At 41.5% G+C, this 18019-nt stretch overlaps 1 protein-coding gene across 3 annotated transcripts in view; it reads right to left on the reverse strand.

Annotated features, from left to right (window-relative positions):
- SNX25 (sorting nexin 25) overlaps positions 1-11639 on the reverse strand; it is a 99713-nt gene extending 88074 nt beyond the window's left edge. Inside the window, exon 1 of one of the 3 annotated variants that reach the window (XM_019736070.2) lies at positions 10906-11630. In XM_019736070.2, coding sequence (XP_019591629.2) covers positions 10906-11277 — 372 coding nt within the window. In that variant the 5' untranslated portion in view covers positions 11278-11630. Of the gene's footprint in view, positions 1-10905 lie in introns of all 3 variants that reach the window. The other 2 variants (XM_019736071.2, XM_019736072.2) reach the window with 2 other exon arrangements.
- Between the last annotated feature and the right edge of the window lie 6380 nt (positions 11640-18019).

Genomic DNA, 18019 nt, shown 5'->3' on the forward strand with positions numbered 1-18019 from the left:
ATCAGGCCAGACTAATCTTTAGTAATTAACGGGGTAATAAATAGCTAAGTGTAAAGGCTCCAGAGTAAGAGAGACCTAGGTAAAATTCTTAGTTCTTGCCCTTGCTATGTAGCCTGGACACATCATTTAGCCCTTGGAAACCTCCGTTTTCCCATCTATAAAATGAGATTAACAGTCCCTATCTCACTGACATAAAAATTAAATTAGGTAATACATACACGCACCTGCATACAGTAAGTGTAATGAATACTAAGTTTAGCTATCACATTTACTAAGGCATTCACTTTGTGACATTCATAGTATGACTCCTGTAGTACACGGATTTATCCACTGTATTAACAACCATGGATTAGAGTAAAATGAGTGAAACTGAGGCCATAGAGCCATGACCCTGAACCCATTAACAACACCTAGAGAGGTTACGATAAGCAAACGGCAAAGCACTGTTTAAAATAAGTGTTACTTGCCTTTAAGAAGACATAGAAAGTATATAAATCTAACAACTGGGAGATTATTATCAGCAAAAGGCAGAAAGCATATATATTTTTTCCAGATCTCTCTATAGGGAAGGCCTAGAAACAATGACCAAACAGCAGTGAGCCTCGATAACACCTAGAATGAGTCCCCCTCCAACCTCCTCACCCCCACCCCAGGGCATGGGACTTTCAGTGCTAAACCAAGCCATTTCTGAGCAAAGGAGGATGGCCACCCACCTTACAAACAAATGGCACAGGTGCAATCTCAACAGCTGGGTCTGGGTGTGGCTGTGCGGCTCAGCGCTGAGGCAGAGTAAGGTCTTGAAACACCCTTTTCCATGAAAAGAAGTCAGGGATCTTTTTCGAGAAATGGTTAATTCCAGGTATAAGCAGAAAAGGCTCAAAATGAACCTGAAATATCTTGTTACAGGAAAACTCTCAAAGACTAGTAGGGTCACATCAAAAGGACTCGAGCCAACTTGCAAAAGACTCCCACTGGCCAAAGATGGAATTATGTAAGTTTCAAAAGGTAATAATTACAACTAATTGAAACTCACAAAATCTGTTTAAATCCAGGAGCTTACAACACATTTTTAAAACACACAACTAATTGATTACTTTCACAGGATAACGGGAAACCAACTCATTATCATGGAAACTGATAATGGGAAAGAATCTAACATTTATTCTGCTTTTCTATACGAACTGTACCACTGTGTAACCACATAGTAGATGAGGAAAGGGTCTCTTTTTAAAAAGTATTCAAACCAATAAATGAAAAATAAATGACAATTAAAACATGACCATTTTGCCACTCCCAGCAAATAATGGATCTAGGTATTGAGCATCAACAGGTCCTGACGTAGCAAAAAGAAAGACAATCAGATAGTATGTGCCTCGCAATGAAAGGTTACTGACCATCCCTATAGTCCTGCCAAAAGGATCAAACACAATTTTGATCAAGCCTCTGGATGCAGCTGCCCATTTGCAGGAGTGGTAAAAGGAAAGAGGAACATGCTGAACTGAGTCATTCACATGCAATCAGCAAAACCCAGACTTACAGGACAAATGCTCCAGCTTCTTCCACAGGTAAATTGCAAGGAAAAGAAAAGGACAGAAGGGACACATGTTTTTTAATGGGCAAGAATAAACTATTATGTCCACGGATGCACATTTGAGTGGCAAAACTACAATGACAAGCAAGGAAGTGATGACTAAAAAGTCAAGATGGGGTTACTTAGAACGGGAGGAGCCAACATTGGGGTGGAGAGAGGGGATCCTGGGGTTTTGAGAAATAAGAAGGGTATTTTCTTTATAATCATTCACCCAACTATACATTTATTTTTTGTTATTTTCTGAATCTGCGTTTTTAAATTTTATAATAAAACGTTTTTTTAAAAAGTAAAAATGTAAAGTCTATCATTTAACAGTTTCTATTTTCAAAGCACTTTATAAGTACTAAGTATTTGTAGTTTCAAATACTATGAACAACCCCTGAAAGAATTTACTATCTCCATTTTTCAGCTAAGAAGACTGAGGCTTAGAAATCTTAAGCAAGATGCCCACAGTTACAGAGCTAATAGGGCAGAGTCAAGATCCGAATTCCGACAGCCAGCTGGCTGACTCCAAACCCATTCTCGTACTATCTGTGCTCTATTGATTCCCAGTTACTCACTCAAGATTTATTACTTACCTACTAAATCATGCTAAGTGGTAAAGATACAGAGGGGAGTTTCTACCTTCAGAGTTCAAGGGTTAAAGAAAAAGAAAGACAAGGAATCAGCCAAGTGAGTATAAAATTACAGTTGTGTTCAGTACAGTGAAGGAAAGGTATATGGTGCTGTGAGAATATACACAGCTGACAGAGAGGGAAAGCTTCTCCGCAAAAGTGAAGACTGAAGTCTGAGGAAGAGAAATTAACTAGGAAAGGGGGCAGCAGGCTGCCCGAGGCAGAGAAGCAATCGGAAAGCCGCACTGACTGGGAGCTTGGCACTTTGAGAACTGAGGACAGAAAGCGAGGAGTGAAGGTAGTTATGACGGGAGATGAGGCTAAAGAACTAGGAAGAACAGGAAGCTACCGATGGGTTTTAATTAAACATGCTGCTGAAGAGGGATCTGATTGGGTTTGCATTTTTAAATGAATGAATTGAAGGAGGAGCCACTAAGGAGGCAGACAGACCAGCTGAGAGGCTACTGCAGTCATCTGGGTGGGAAAGAAGTAGATGACGCAGGACACTCAGAGGTAAGAAGACAGGACTTGATGGCCTGCACACGGGGAGTGAGGAGGAGATGTCAAAGGCTCGTAGGCTTCTGGCAATGGGACTTATCTTCGGAAGTGCCAGTCACTGATGTAAGGACAATGGAAGACGGATGGGGAGGACGCTGGTCATGAGGAATGGGGACAGTTGGACTTGTTGAGTTTCAGGCACCATTGTGAGTGCCAAGTGGAAATGTCAAGTTAAGCAGTTGAATAAATGAGTCTCAGGGCCAAAAAGAAGAGATCTGAGCCTGAGGAATAAATCTCTAATCCTCAGTGAGAAGATGGCTACTGAAGGGGGCTCAAGCGTGAGACGGCCGAAGAATGACATTGAAAAAAAAAAAAAAAAAGTATATATATATATATATATATATATATATATATATATATATATGTATGTATATCAGCCCAAGAATGACCTAAATTCAAATCTGGAAAACAAAGCAATTTCCTAAGCTTATCTAAAGTTCAAAACCTCAGAAAGGTTTAGTGAAACAGGAAAAAAAATGTGAAAAAAGGAAAAAGAAATTAACTGCATCAGGAAAAAAACACTGACATTTCTGGAACATTTAAGATGTTAATTTCACGTCTAACAAGTGGGCAGAGCCTGCATACGGCCCTCGGGTGTTACCTGTAGGAGCGGACTAACATAGGAGGAAGAGACCTTTTGGGAGGCGGCTTGCATGTAAGAGCTCAAGGTTAGAGACCAGAGAAAGCTTTGGAGCTGGAGAGAAAGCTCCAGCTTGACCTCAGGTGCGCTCCAAGGCAGGTAGACAAAGGAACCATAAACAAAAGGGAAGGGGCTATCTTCCCTGGAGACGTAAACAGAGCATAAGCTCCTCAACTTCTATAACAAGGTTAAAAAAAAATTAAACCATGCCTAAATAAGAGAAACAAGGCTACACTCTCAGTTTCTATAGAGCACATACTATGGCTTCGGCTCAGGAAAAAAAACCCAAAAGGACTAAGCATTCCTAGATATCCAGCTTCAGGGGATTGAGACAATAGTAGCCCAACAAAAAATGAGCTTTTTCACAGACTGGCAGTGGTTACAACAGAGAAGCATCTCTCAAGTGCTTTGCAGGCACCAGAAATGGAAGAATATAACTGAGCTTATTCACAAATACTTGTACATGAGACCCTGCTCGCGGACTCGTAGAAATGGGGGATGGGGTGTGGAGTTAGGGTCACTGCCAGGTGAGGTCTTGCATGAGCAGACAAGAGCAAACACCTCTAAAATTTTATTCACTACTATTAATGTAAATTCACCCATATATACGAGTATAGGTAGGAGAGAACTACAGAAAGTCAGGTTTGAATTTACAAATGAGTATTTGTAAAAATTTATCTAATTTTCCAAGAGGTGTATTTTACACTAAAACTGAAAACTTAATTGAATAGATCCTAGTGACTTAAATAAGTTCATGTGTCGTATCCTAAAACACACAATTAATTTCTTTTTCCCTTGGCCTCAGAGGCATTTTACTTGGAGTTGCCATGTTCACTGTTCTTTACATCCAGCGCGTGGCTATTCACACATGGAAACCCCAGGCTAGCTGAAAAATACGAGTATACCAGGACTGGCCCGCACCTGGAGTAATTGCTAAGCGCGAGCCAGCCCCAGGACAGAGCAGGCACACCTCACACTCCTAACTACATTCTCCCAAAGCAGCATCTGAGGTGAGAAACCTACCAAAATACAACCAAACCCACTGGGCTTTCTGGAAAGCCCCACTGTGTTTGGAGAAACTATAGAAGCACACACCCCAGGACTAACAGAGGATGTGGAAATGAGTAACTTAGACCCAGGCCCTGGGCCTCAGGGCATCCGGGGAGCCTCTGAGAAGAGCTGCCTATCTACCTGTCATCGTCACCCCTACCCATCATCTTCAACCTACCAACCAACCCTAGTTCTGAAGTGACCTAACAGTGAAAGGTAAAAATTTAAGTTCCAAGTTCTTAAAATGTTTTCTTTCAAAAGCAAAGCTGCAATTGTCAAAAAATAAATACATAAAACTGGCAAGTTTGTATGCCATCATCATTCTAATTCTGACAACCTCCCAGAGACACTACTCATTTTCTAAAGGCTGCGCCCTCAGCACCAAACTTGCTGACTCACCTTTTTAGCACAATTGTGTGCACCATTCTGCCACAAGGACTCACACATTTTAAAGAATCTAGGGCACTTCCTTCCTCAAAAATAATAAGGTTGAGAAGTGAAACCTAAGACATTTTTAAAAGGGCAATATTTAATGCATAGGGTAGCATCACAGCATGCACTCAAAACAAAAGTGGCTTAAGATTCAAGAGAGTCAGAAATAAACCTCCTGAGAATGACCAGAATTTAGACTCCAAGTAGAACGTTCAAGTTTGGAGACTTCCATCTTCGCATTTGTGAATACACAGTAGGACCCTTTGGTTTGGGGTTGAATTTGTTTAAAGAGAATGTTAGGGCACTCTTGACAAGATTCTTGAACCTATCTGGAATGAAAATTAATGATAATGAATACCAATGAAAAATGTTACGCACTCTTTTTGGTTTGTTTTTTTTTTAAAGATTTTATTGGAGAAGCGGAACAGGACTTGACTGGGGAACGCACTGTTGAATTTACTCCCTCCTGTGCCATTCTCACAGCTTCATTAACTCTCACTTTTTATCATAGCAACTACAGGGTATTTCTCTTCTCAAGTCCATCCCAAACAAGTTTCCATTTAACACTTCTAAAGCCCAGCTCTGATGCTATGGCTTTGGTGCTCAGAAAATGTCAATAGCTGACATACCTACAGACTGAACTCCAATTCCACTCTCTCAAATGAGGACTTCCACACCTGGCCAAAACTACCTTTCCAATCCTAGCTCCTAGGATTCATATACGTCCTTACTGGGAACTCAAATCCCACATGGTACATGTGCTCCATCCCTAGAACAGTTTGCTTGATTTACTTTGTTTTATTTTTGTACAAATTATGAAAGTATGTAAGTGCTACCTTCAGACTGTTTTGCTAAATTCAAACACACACTTTCTGCCTTTCTTAGGATACATTTGCTAGTTTTGATTAGCCTTTTTTATATTCTAGGTTTAATCATGTATCTTCTTTGAAGTTATCACTATGCATATATAACTTCATCCTATGTTTACTAACTTTAAGAAATAGTTTCTTCATAATAACGATACAGAAAATAAATAATTTTCCTTTATGTGTAATCACTGTTTATATCAAGAAATGATAGGTATCAAAAACCTTTTGAGTACATATCTGCATTTGTTTGTGAATGAACAATATATATCTGCAAGAATAAACAATTATTAATAGTGGCTGTAAAGAAGAAAGACTTTTTTCACTGTATACCCTTTTATATGCTTTGATTTTTTTAAACCATGTGATTGTATAACCTATGTAAAAAATTACATTTAAAAATTATGAATAGTATGAATTTAAAGTAAAACAAACCTTACCACAGCAAGAGTTAGATAGGATCATATAATTAAAGGGGTTCTCAAAAAGTCATCTTCCTCAAAAATATTTTTCCCACTAGCCACCATGACTTAAATCCCCTAGTTAAATTGCAAACAATTATTCTGAGGACAGTAAGTATATTATGCCATTATCCATTATCAAATTATTGAGGATTAGTTTATCACATTAGCATAATAAAGGGAAGTCACAAAGAGGCTGTGTATAGTCTCCCTAATTCCTATTTCTTTTCCTTTTTCCCTCAAGTAACTAAATTCAGTTTGTTTTACTCAAAGAACTTTTGTATTAGTAAAAGAACTCATTTAGGGATTCTAGAAATCCTACACAAGCCAACTGGCGCCATGGATTGCTGTGTGAACGTTTTTACTGTCTCTATAAACATCTGCCCTGCCCGTCTTCTCTGTCAGTCAGACCTACTCAGCCTGTGAGGGCTGGCACAGGGACGACCTCGTTCATCTTTGAATCCTCCCAACACTAAAAACATTGCCATGCACACTTACAGAAAGCAATTATCCAAGCTCTTAGTGACACCCATTGCAAGGCTCTGACCCTTCTCTAGGAAACTGGTTGAAATTTCAAATCTAAAAATGTCAATGGGATACTTAAATTTGTTCTCAACTCAAACCCTCATTCAGGCAAAATCCATCTACTGAGAGCTTACTATGTGCCTGGCACTGGCACTCAGCAACAAGGCAAAAACCGATCTGACAAGATCAGGATAACAGATATGTAGCAGATATTTAGTAAATGCTTATTAATTAGATTTGACGAACTTCTTGAACTTCTCTGCCTAAACTATGAACAATCTTTCATTATTCTTTTCTCTAGATGGCAGTAGACTTTAGTTTCCCATGTGCTACTAGCACCTGACTTTCTTGTATCAGCCCTCCAATTCTCATTCACTAATTGCTTACTTATTTTTGAACTTATGGGACATAAATCAAGAAGTATCTAATAGGGGCCGGCCCGGTGGCTCAGGCGGTTGGAGCTCCGTGCTCCTAAAGCCCAAGGCTGCCGGTTCAATTCCCACATGGGCCAGTGGGCTCTCAACCACAAGGTTGCCAGTTCGACTCCTAGACTCCCACAAGGGATGGTGGGCTCTACCCCTGCAACTAAGATCGAACACGGCACCTTGAGCTGAGCTGCCACTGAGCTCCTGGATGGCTCAGTTGGTTGGAGCGCGTCCTCTCAACCACAAGGTTGCCAGGTTCAACTCCCATTAGGGATGGTGGGCTGTGCCCCCTGCAACAAACAATGGCAACTGGACCTGGAGCTGAACTGTGCCCTCCACAACTACGATTTTGAAAGGACAACAACTTGACTTGGAAAAAATCCTAGAAGTACACACTGTTCCCCAATAGAGTCCTGTTCCCTTTCCCCAATAAAATAAAATAAAGTAATAAAAAAAGAAGTATCTAATAAAACACAATGTAAAAGACAAGAGAAAACCCATAGACTGTGAAAAATTGACAGTTAAAAAAGCTATTCCTTCTTACCTTCCTATCATCAAAATGTAAGAAATAATTTTCCCTTTTCCATTTTATGAAGATGCACTTTGTAATACTGGTCCAGCAATGAAAATAAGTTTTCTAAGCTATTGATTCACTTTTGCCATATTTCTCTTGCTATTGCCTAAAGTCAAGTAACTGTGGCTAGTGAATCTGAGGCTCTTGACCCAGGTGAGTTAACTGGCCTGGCACAAGACTAAGCTACAACCCTGGAAACAGCTTACGCAGCAAAGCTGGACTAACAACTATCAAACAAGGAGAAGTCCAGCCCCCAGCATCACAGTTCCCGTCTCCGTGCCTGCAACCAAACCTAAGTTTTCCGAAAATGAGGACCAGATATCAACTGTCTAGACTTTAGCATCAACCTTCCTGACCTTACACACAAGTTTCCTTAGTACCTGAAAATACCACTGGATATTCTTTCTACCTGAGATAAAAGTTATTTTTACTATTTTAATCAATGGTGATTCCCACCCAAGTAAAATCAAAATCTGTGCACATCAGAGAAGCCCAATAGATACTAGATTAATTGGGGGGGGTGGGGGGAGCACTAAGTTAATGACCAAGAACAAATAATTTTCTTCATTATCATCAGCAAACACTTCTTGAGCTCCTACTAGGTTCAAGGGACAACATTGAGTTTACAGCCAATAACTACAATGTGAAGCATGCAGAAGCATTTGAACACTCCTAGACATGAAAACACTTTTTCTCTTTCAGTTCAGGCTTCTCCAGTTGCTACTTTTAACAATGTACGCATTTTTTCCTCTATAAAAGGAAGCCAGGAAGAAGGAAAAAAAGAGGAAGGAAGGCAGGAAGGAGGGAAGGAAACAAGGAAGGAAGGACAAATAGATCCCAGTGTCGGACATGCCTAGCTGACACTATAATTATCCAAAATGTATAAGAATAAATGAGGATTCTTTTCTTCATGCTGAATAAAAATTTCTTCAGTAATCACTGTATCTTAAGAGGCACCATTTGGTTCACTACTGAACAGCCCTCCAAATGTTAGATAATCTGTGTGGTCCAACTCCTACCCCCACAGAACTGAGAGATAGTTTATACCACACCACACATTTATGCTTCCATTCATAAAGAGAACATTTGGGGGGAAAAAAAACTTAAACACACATTATCAGAAATACAACACAACCAAAGGCACCAGTACTATCAGAAAAAAATAATTTTATGTAAATAATATGCACAACTCTAAATAACATATAACGTAGGAAGTAAATTTCCTGATGTATTTTCCTACTTAAGGCTTTTGTAAGAATCCAAGTTCTAAAAAAACTGATCAATAATCTACTTTCCTTAGATTGTACCTCACCTCTTCTATTACCTGAAATCTTGAGGTGGTATACATGAGAGATTATATACTCCATTTTCTGTCACCTTTAAAGTATTATTTTCTCTAATACCTCTACTAAACCATCTTTCTGGATGGTAATCCAAGTTTCATCTACCCAGAGGTGCAAGAAGGCTGGCAGATTTGGGAGAATGTATTTTCCATGTAACAGGGTGGTAACCCACAACATGAGGCTTCCAGGCCTTAAGAGGTGGACTACACGCAATACTATGGCTTTGACCCTGACCTCACCTTCTAAACTTCCTGTCCCCACTTACTAGACACTCTTAACCACTTAACTCTTAATCACTTTTTGTTTCATAAGCATTTATCACTATGCAAAAGTATCTCATATGTTTATTGTCTGATTCCCCATAAGAATATAATCTCCAGAGAGCTGGGTTTTCTTGTGTCTTGTTGATTCAATCCCTGCTTCCAGAATAATACTAGGCTTGTACAAAATACTCGACAAATACATACTTGTTACAATACTCTAAAGAATTGCAACGTAATTTATAATGATCAATGATGTCATTTATAATTGATCAATGATGAATAAACTAACTAGTAAAAATCTTGGGACCCTTTTTTTTTAATCATTGGAGAGAATAAGCAAGAGGAAAAATACACCTGCTCATCCACTCTTGCTAAATTAGACATGAAAAAAAATGGACAGCTAAGTGAAGGTTTTTAAGAAAAATTAATATCACACATTTTTGAGACTACTTAGAAAACAGAAGTTCCTCTTTCTTAATAGTTATACTGAATTGCTGATCAGCTTATTGAGTGAAGATGCCTGACTGCCTTACCTACAACCCTTCAGCCATTATCTCAGCGCTGCATTCAGACTCAAGAAAGGGTAATCCTGGTGAAGAGAGTGTAATGATTTTTACAAAGGAGTAAGCCAGTCGAATCATAAGCAAATACCAAACCCAGGGGGTAATGCTCCTCTATCAAATGTTCTTACGAAGTTGAGCCACTGCCATTGCCCTTACCCCAAAGTGCTCGGACAACTTCAGTTTAATGACAGTATCGTTCAGTCACGCAGTGAGTGCCAGGCTGTGACAGAGTCGATTTCATTTAAAGGGGTTATGAGACAGAAGCTAGGAGGTAGCGAAAGTAGTGGTTTGGCACTAAGGAAGAGAAGAGGTCATCTAAAATACTGTTCTTTCCTATATTTCCTAAGCACCGCCCTACTGTCCCATATCACAGACCAAAGCTTTCTTTTGTTGCACACTATAGTCATTTCTGGCATCCTCTTTCTAAATCACAAAAACTGGCTGGGACTGCGTTACTTCTCAACATGGTGGAGATAGGATGTTGTGGTATAAGGCGCACAACACAGGCTTGGGTGTGAGGGTAGATGAATGACCTGGGTCAAGTTAGTTTCTCTGAGCCAAGTTTCCCACAGAGAACGGTTGGAAGAACCAACTACAACAACTAATACAGGGTGCAGCGCCTGCGTACAGGGAATGCCGTGCTCCCCTTTCTTCCCCTCACCAACTGCAGAGCAGCATCGAAGAATGGGGATGCTTATTCAACTAGGAAGGTTGTGGCCGAGGATGGTTGTAGAGCGACTACACCCCCTAATACCGTCCAGCCCCACTGATCCCCGAACCCGGCCCCCGTGGGGGCCGAGGGAGCGCTCATATCCGCCCGCCTGGCGAGCAACCCCAGCCGCGTCTTTCTCGGGTTTTCAGCTTCAAGGCGGGGAGCCCGGCTGGAGAGGAACCGCCCGGCCGCGACCACTGGGTCTCCGAGATCCGGCAGCTGGCACCGGAAGCGGGGAGGGCCGGGCCGAGGCCCCAGAACACGAGGCGAGAGGAGACCCGTACTTACCCACGGCGGGCGGCGGGCGGCTGCGGCCAGGCGTCTCCAGGCGGCGGCGAAGTCGGGCGGCGGGGCGCGCGGGCTCCGGTAGACGAGGGAGAACAGGGTCCCCAGCAGGAAGGCGGCCGCGGCGCAGCCCAGGTACAAGCTGAGCCTGAGCAGGACGGTGCACGGCCCCGCGCCTCCTGCCCCCTGCAAGTAGCCGGGCCCCAGGTAGGAGAGGGACACAGCGGCGAGTACGGCCACGGCCACTGGCACCCGCCAGCTCCCGCCGCCAGGCGGGCCCCTTGGGGCCGCCGCATCCTCTCTGAGCTCCGGCCGCCGCTCACCAGGGGCTCCCGCGGCCGGCGCGGGGCTGATGTCGGTGGCATCGGGGTGCATGCTGCTTCCTGTGCCGCTAAGGACAGGCACATCTCCTGCCCTGCTGTCCCCCGGCGCTGCCCTGGACGGTGGCCTCTGCGCGGCGCCTCCTCCCCTCGCCGCTCCCGCCACCGCCGCCGCTCGGGAGGCAGAGGAAGTCCGCGCTCATGCCCTCGCCGGCGGCACACCGAGGGCTCCAACAGACGCCGCTGAGTTCCCCTGGGCGACCCCTCAGCGCCGCCACCCGGCGCCGGGCCCGCAGCTGCCGGGCCGGGCGCGCCCAGGTAGCCCGGCGGTGTTGTGACTTAAGCGGACGAAGCCGGAGGCGGGGTGGGGGCGGGGGCGGCCCTGAAGTGCGTGTCAGGCTGGGGGTGGAGAGCAACCGCGGCCCTCTGAGTGACAGCTGAGAAGGGCCCGACTCCGCCCGCCTGGGCCGGCCTCCACTCGGGGCGGGGGGAGGGTCCGACCCACCGCTGCCCCACCAGGGAGAGGGAGAAACCAAGGGCTGCGAAAACTCTGTCCAGCGTCTCCGGGTCCCCCCAAGGACACCGTCTGTTGATGGAAAATTTTGCTGAAGGTGTCAGAAGCATTTGTAATTCTCCATCTCAGGTGATTCCTTAATCCTCGCTCTCCGCTCATCACCGACAACCTCCTCGCAGGCTTACAGCCTTCCCCAAATTCTGCCTTGTTTTCACCTGCTATTTAAATAGGCAACCATACGTGATCCTCACTTTTAACAGTTCCCCCAACAATCTTCCCTTTCCCGCCCGGCCGCCGCAGGGAAGGAAATCAGACAAACGGAGTAAATGAAGGAGTGGGGGAGTATATGAAGCCTGCAATTTCTAGATGTGCTAAGGCCTAAGAAGTGGAACTGGTACCAGACAGTGTATCAGCTACCATCATCACTTTCGCTCCAAGTCCCTACATTTTTGTTGCCAACGATTCAGTATAAATGCTATTGCCCACACAAGTGAAAGTGGTCCAAACAATTTTTAGAGTATTATTTTCCTCTTCTATCATGGTCCCAGGGTTAATATACAGATAATGCTTACTGAGAAGATGCTAATATGCTAGATAATACCAACAATTACTATTACGACCAATAAAGCAGATGTATTTTTAATGGATAAAGGAATTCTAAAGCAAATAAGGAATTCTAAAGACGTCAATGATTATTTAAAAGTGGTGGGGGGAGGTGTGATAAGAGTAGAGAGAGGGCAAATCCAGAACAGAAAAGGGAAGAAAGGAAAGGGGAAGAAAGGAAAGTAAATGGATGAGAAGCAGTGAGAAATAAATACGGAAATGGAAAACATTTATAAGCAAAAGCCCAGAACTCTTTCCATGTAACCATCATGCAGAATGTCAACAGTTGGAAAGTGCTATTGTTTTCCAATAAATTGACTTATATCCTGCTTCCCAGGAAGCATAGTTAAGAAAAATGAGAATTAAAATCTGTTTTTAAATACTATGACTATAGTGTTTTTCTATAAGGAATCATCTGTGTCATTTCAACAAAGAAAAAAATATAACATTCATATGAATTAAACTAAAATATTTAGAGGATATTTATTCTTTTAAAACAAAGTATTATCCAAGAGGTTATTATTCAAAAAAGAAATACTGATATCAATAGACATATACAGCCCACCCATGAATTCATATCTTCAAAATTAATTTTCCTGGAATAGCATAAATTCAAGTGTGAAAATAAAAGGTCTAAAAAAATTATCCCTAAATTTAGCTCTAATGAAACAGCATAGAAATGAATTATTTTATGCATCTATATAAATATATTTACATTTGTCGTTTTTAAAAAGCTTTTGACTTTAATTAGTATTCATGGGACACTATTCTTATACCTTGCAAGATCAAAGACAAAGATAATGAGTGTCTTATGCAAGATGCGACCTTGCCATGCCTAGGTGATGCCGTCCAAGGAAGTTACTACTTTCCTGTTCTTAGCCTTTCTTCCCTCTCCTCCCCTCCACCTTTTCAAAATAAAGCAGTGTAACTGATTTTTGAAGGAACCCTTTTTGCCTCTAAAATAATTAAAATTCTTCTCACTGGGGCTCCTCAAAGTGTATCCTACTAATCCAAATTATTTCAAGTAAAGCATGGTAGCTTGTTATTTCCAACAATCATATCTATATTTCTTGATCATTTACATGCCAAGGTCTGTGTGCTGGGGGCTTTATATACATTTTTCAATTTAAACCCATAGCTGAGAATAATGGAACTAATTGAACACTTACTATGTGCCAGATACTGTTCTAAGCACTGGACAGACTGCACCTAATCTTCACAATACCTGATAATGCTCTCTATCTACAAAAGGCAGAGAAGGTATAATACTTGCTCAATATTACAAAGCCAACAAATATCTGTACTGGGATTTGATAATCATCCCATGTGGTCTGGCTTTGGAGCCTGTGCATTTAATCACTATGCCATTGTGCTTCCTAAAAATTCTTGTCATTTAGTCATCCCATACTACAGAGGAGAAAATCCATGAGCTTAAGACCTGTATTCTATGCTTAACTGTTCAGTTTTGTTGCTTTGTGAGGATAGCTGGTACCTTAGACAGCACCCTGACAAGTGTTAAGTGATTTATGACTTAAACTAGTAAAGGAGAAACTGGTCTCTTTCATTGAGATCCCTGGTCTGCAACTCTTAAGACCATGATCTTTCCAATACACCTGTATATTGTTCCCCAAAATAATGCAGATCTGGAGAAATGTATACTCATGGTAAAAAAAACTTCTTAAAGCATAAGCCATTTTGCTTAGTCAGCATTGATACTTCAAACATCTCCTTAATGAGTAGTAGTTGGGCCTCTACCCTGTGAAAGTCTGAGAAACACTAAGAGGTGAGGTAAGATAAGGGGGTACGTGGGAGTGACTAGGATGGAAGTACTAAGGCAGATAAGGCTGGAAGCCAGCTATTAAATTAGAATTCAGGTGTTTCTTCCCAGAAGTCACTGTTGAGTCCTTCCAGGTCTAAGGGTTAAAGAGGGATTTAAGCAAGGATGCCTCATTTATATTCCTTAAAGCTAGCACAGACTATAATTGAGTGCTCCATCAGCTCTTTTCATTATTTTCTTATGTAAGATGGGAATGACAGCTGCATTAACTCATCAGGATATCATAAGGACAAATTAAGTGGAAAAAAGTGACATTTAAAACATTAGGCAGTGTAAACAGGTAGACAACACCTGATCGCTGCCAAAATGATACATCTTCCCCTTCACTAGTTAGTATTACTATTTCTCCTTCAACCTCCTGGTCCATCTTAGAGGTAGCCACGGGATTAGAGAGAAAACCACAATATTTGCCCTTGACCACTTTGGGGAAAATTAAATATATTAACATGAATCAAAAGACCTAGTTATCATTCTATTTTCTTCTATTGATTCCCTGTAAGACCCTAACAGATTGGTTAATCCCTCTCTCGTAAACTATCAAGTAGAGTGTGGTTTACAAAAAGTATTGATATAAGCGTGGCCAAACATCGAAAATGAAAGTTAAAAAAAAATTATAAAATACTTTACAAATAGTAGCCTGCTAAAGCTTAAAGGAAATGTACTGCAGCATTTATTTCTAAGAGGAAGGTGAATCTCTGAACAAAATTTTAGAACATAAATTATGCTGAGTGAGGTTCCGTATTAGTACAGCCATACCTCATTTTATTGCATTTTGCTTTATTGCACTTCTCAGATATTGCTTGCATATTTTTTTACAAATTGAAGGTTTGTGGCAACCCTGCATGAAGTATGTCTGTAAGTGCAATTTTTTCCAACAGCATTTGCTTGCTAACTTCATGTCTCTGTGTCACATTTTGGTAATTCTCAGAATATCTCAAACTTTTGCCTTATTATTGTATTTGTTATGGTTATTATTGTATTTGTTAATGTTACTATTGTAATGTTTTGGGGTACCATGAACCACGCCCATATAAGATAGCCATGTTTGTAGATAAATGTGTTCTGACTCCTCTACCAACTGGCCGTGTCTCTCTCTCTCTGTCTCCTGGGGCTTCCCTATTTCCTCAGACAATATTGACATTTGGCCAATTAATAACCCTACAATGCAATGGCCTCTAAGTGTTCAAGTGAAGAGTCACATGTCTTTCACTTTAAATCAAAAGCTAGAAATGATTAAGCATAGTGAGGAAGGCATGTTGAAAGCTGAGACAAGCCAAAAGCTAGGCCTCTTTCATCAAACAGCCAAGTTGTGAATGCAAAGGAGAAGTTCTTGAAGGAAGTTAAAAGTGCTACTCCAGTGAACAAATGAATGATAAAGCAAAGCAGCCTTATTGCTGATATGGAGAAAGTTTTGGTGGTCTAGATAGATCAAGCCAACCACAATTCCCTTAAGCTAAAATCTAATCCAGAGCAAGGCCAGAACACTCTACAATCCTATAAAGGCTGAAAGGAATGAGGAAGCTGCAAAAGAAAAGTTTGAAGTTAGCAGAGATTGATTCATGAGGTTTAAGGAAAGAAGCCATTTCCATAACATTAAAGTACAAAGTAAAGCAGCAAATGCTAATGTAGAAGCAACTTATCTAGAAAAGCTAGCACAGATAATTAAAGAAGGTGGCGAAACTAAATACAGATTTTCAATGTAGACAAAATAGCCTTCTATTGGAAGAAAATGCCATGTAGGACTTTCATAGCTAGAGAGAAGTCAATGCCTGGCTTCCAGGCGTCAAAGGACAGTCTGACTCTCTTGTTAGGGGTAATATAACTGGTTACTTTTAGTTGAAGCCAGTCCTCATTTACCATTACAAAAATCCTAGGGCTCTTATGAATTATGCTAAATCTATTCTGCCTGTGCTCCATAAATTAAACAACAAAGCCTAGATGACAGCACATCTGTTTACAACACAGTTTACTGAATATTTTAAGCCTACTTATGAGACCTACTGCTCAGAAAAAAGATTCCTTTCAAAATATTACTGCTCATTGACAATGCACCTGTTCACCCAATAGCTCTGATGGAGTCGTACAGCAAGATTAAAATTATTTTCATGCCTACTAAAACAGCATCCATTGTAAAGCCCATGGATCAAAGAGTAATGTGAACGAATTTCAAGTCTTACTAGTTAAGAAATGTATTTTGTAAGGCTATAGCTGCCATAGACGGTAATAACTGATGATCGCGGCAAAATAAATAAAAAACCAGGAAAGGACTCACCATTCTAGATGCCATTAAGAACATTTGTGATTCTTGGGAAGGGATCAAAATATCAACATTAACATGAGTTTGGAAGAAGTGGATTCCAACTCTCAAGGATGACTTTGAAGGGTTCAAGACTTTAGTGCAGGAAGTAACTGCAGATGCAGTAAAAATAGCAAGAGAAGCAGAATTAGAACTGGAGCCTGAAGATGTGACTGAATTGCTGCAATCTCATGTTAAAACTTTAACCAATGAGGAGTTGCATCTTATGGATGAGCAAAGAAAGTGGTTTCTTGAGATGGAACCTACTCCTGGTGAAGATGCTGTGAAGATTGTTGAAATGACAGCAAAGGAATTAGAATATTACATAAACTTAATGGATAATGCAGCAAACTTCATTGTCTTATGTTAATAAAGTACTTTTTAAGGTATGAATATTTTTAAAGACATAATGCTATTGCACACTTAATAGACTACAGTATAAACATAATTTTTATATGCACAGGGAAACTGAAAAGATCACGTGATTCGCTTTACTACAATATTTGCTTTGTATTGATGGTCTGGATCCAAACCAATATCTCTGAGGTATGCCTGTAAGTATAACTATTTACATTCAGAAACTTTCAGGCAGAAATGTTTTTGTATTAGTCTTCAAAGAGAAAGACAATTACATAGGAAAGTATTGTAAATTAAAGTAGCTGGTATGAAGATAAAGAGTTTTAACAAGGGTAGATCACAAAAATAGAGCAACTTCAATTTATCTAAGTTTTGACCTGAGATTTAGGGAAATGTGGTATGTCAATTATCTACTGTTTCATAATAAACTACTACGAAATAACCATGTTTGCTTCTGATTTTGTGTGTCAGCAATTTGGGCTGTGGCATTTAGACGGTTCTTCTGTTCTTCCCTGGGGTCACTAATGAAGCTGTGGTCTCCTGGTGCCTAAGGAGGTGGACATCTTTGAGGCACCTGTTTTCTATCACACCTACTATGTGCCTGTGAATTCAAAAATGGAAAATTATGGCATCCAATATATTCTACAGAGATTATTTTTCTCTTAGATTGTTTGCACCACCACCTACCTCGTAGGACTGCCTAACGTGTTATTAGCCCCTCGACCACATCATTAGTTGTGTGAACGGCGACTTGTAGCCATAAACAATCATAAATACACAGCCGCCCCCATTTTTATTATTACTGTTATTGTTCTGCTAAGGAATCACAAGAAAATGAAAGCAGCTTTCCCTATTAAACAGCCGCAGTAACAACGAGGCTCACCAGCATTGCCGCTCATAGTGGGGGCAGCAGCAGTAAGATCTCGGGGCGGCACTGGGCAACTGAGGGCCCGGACGATTACGCTCTGGAGGACTATTACTTTTTCACGTGTTCCCTCCCACCGGAGAGCGGCCGGCCTAGCCTCCTGCCCTCCCCAGCCAGAGCGGGCGGACCCGGCCAAGTCTTTCTAGGCCGCCCGGACCCACCGCGCTCTATGACGCCCGCCGCCAGGAGCGGCACCGCGTGGGCACTGGGCCCCCGCCCAGTTACCGCGACGCTCGCGGATCTGCTGCGGCCACTTCTCGTTCCG

The sequence above is a fragment of the Rhinolophus sinicus genome, linkage group LG04 (genome assembly GCF_036562045.2).
Source record: "Rhinolophus sinicus isolate RSC01 linkage group LG04, ASM3656204v1, whole genome shotgun sequence".
NCBI lineage: Eukaryota > Metazoa > Chordata > Mammalia > Chiroptera > Rhinolophidae > Rhinolophus > Rhinolophus sinicus.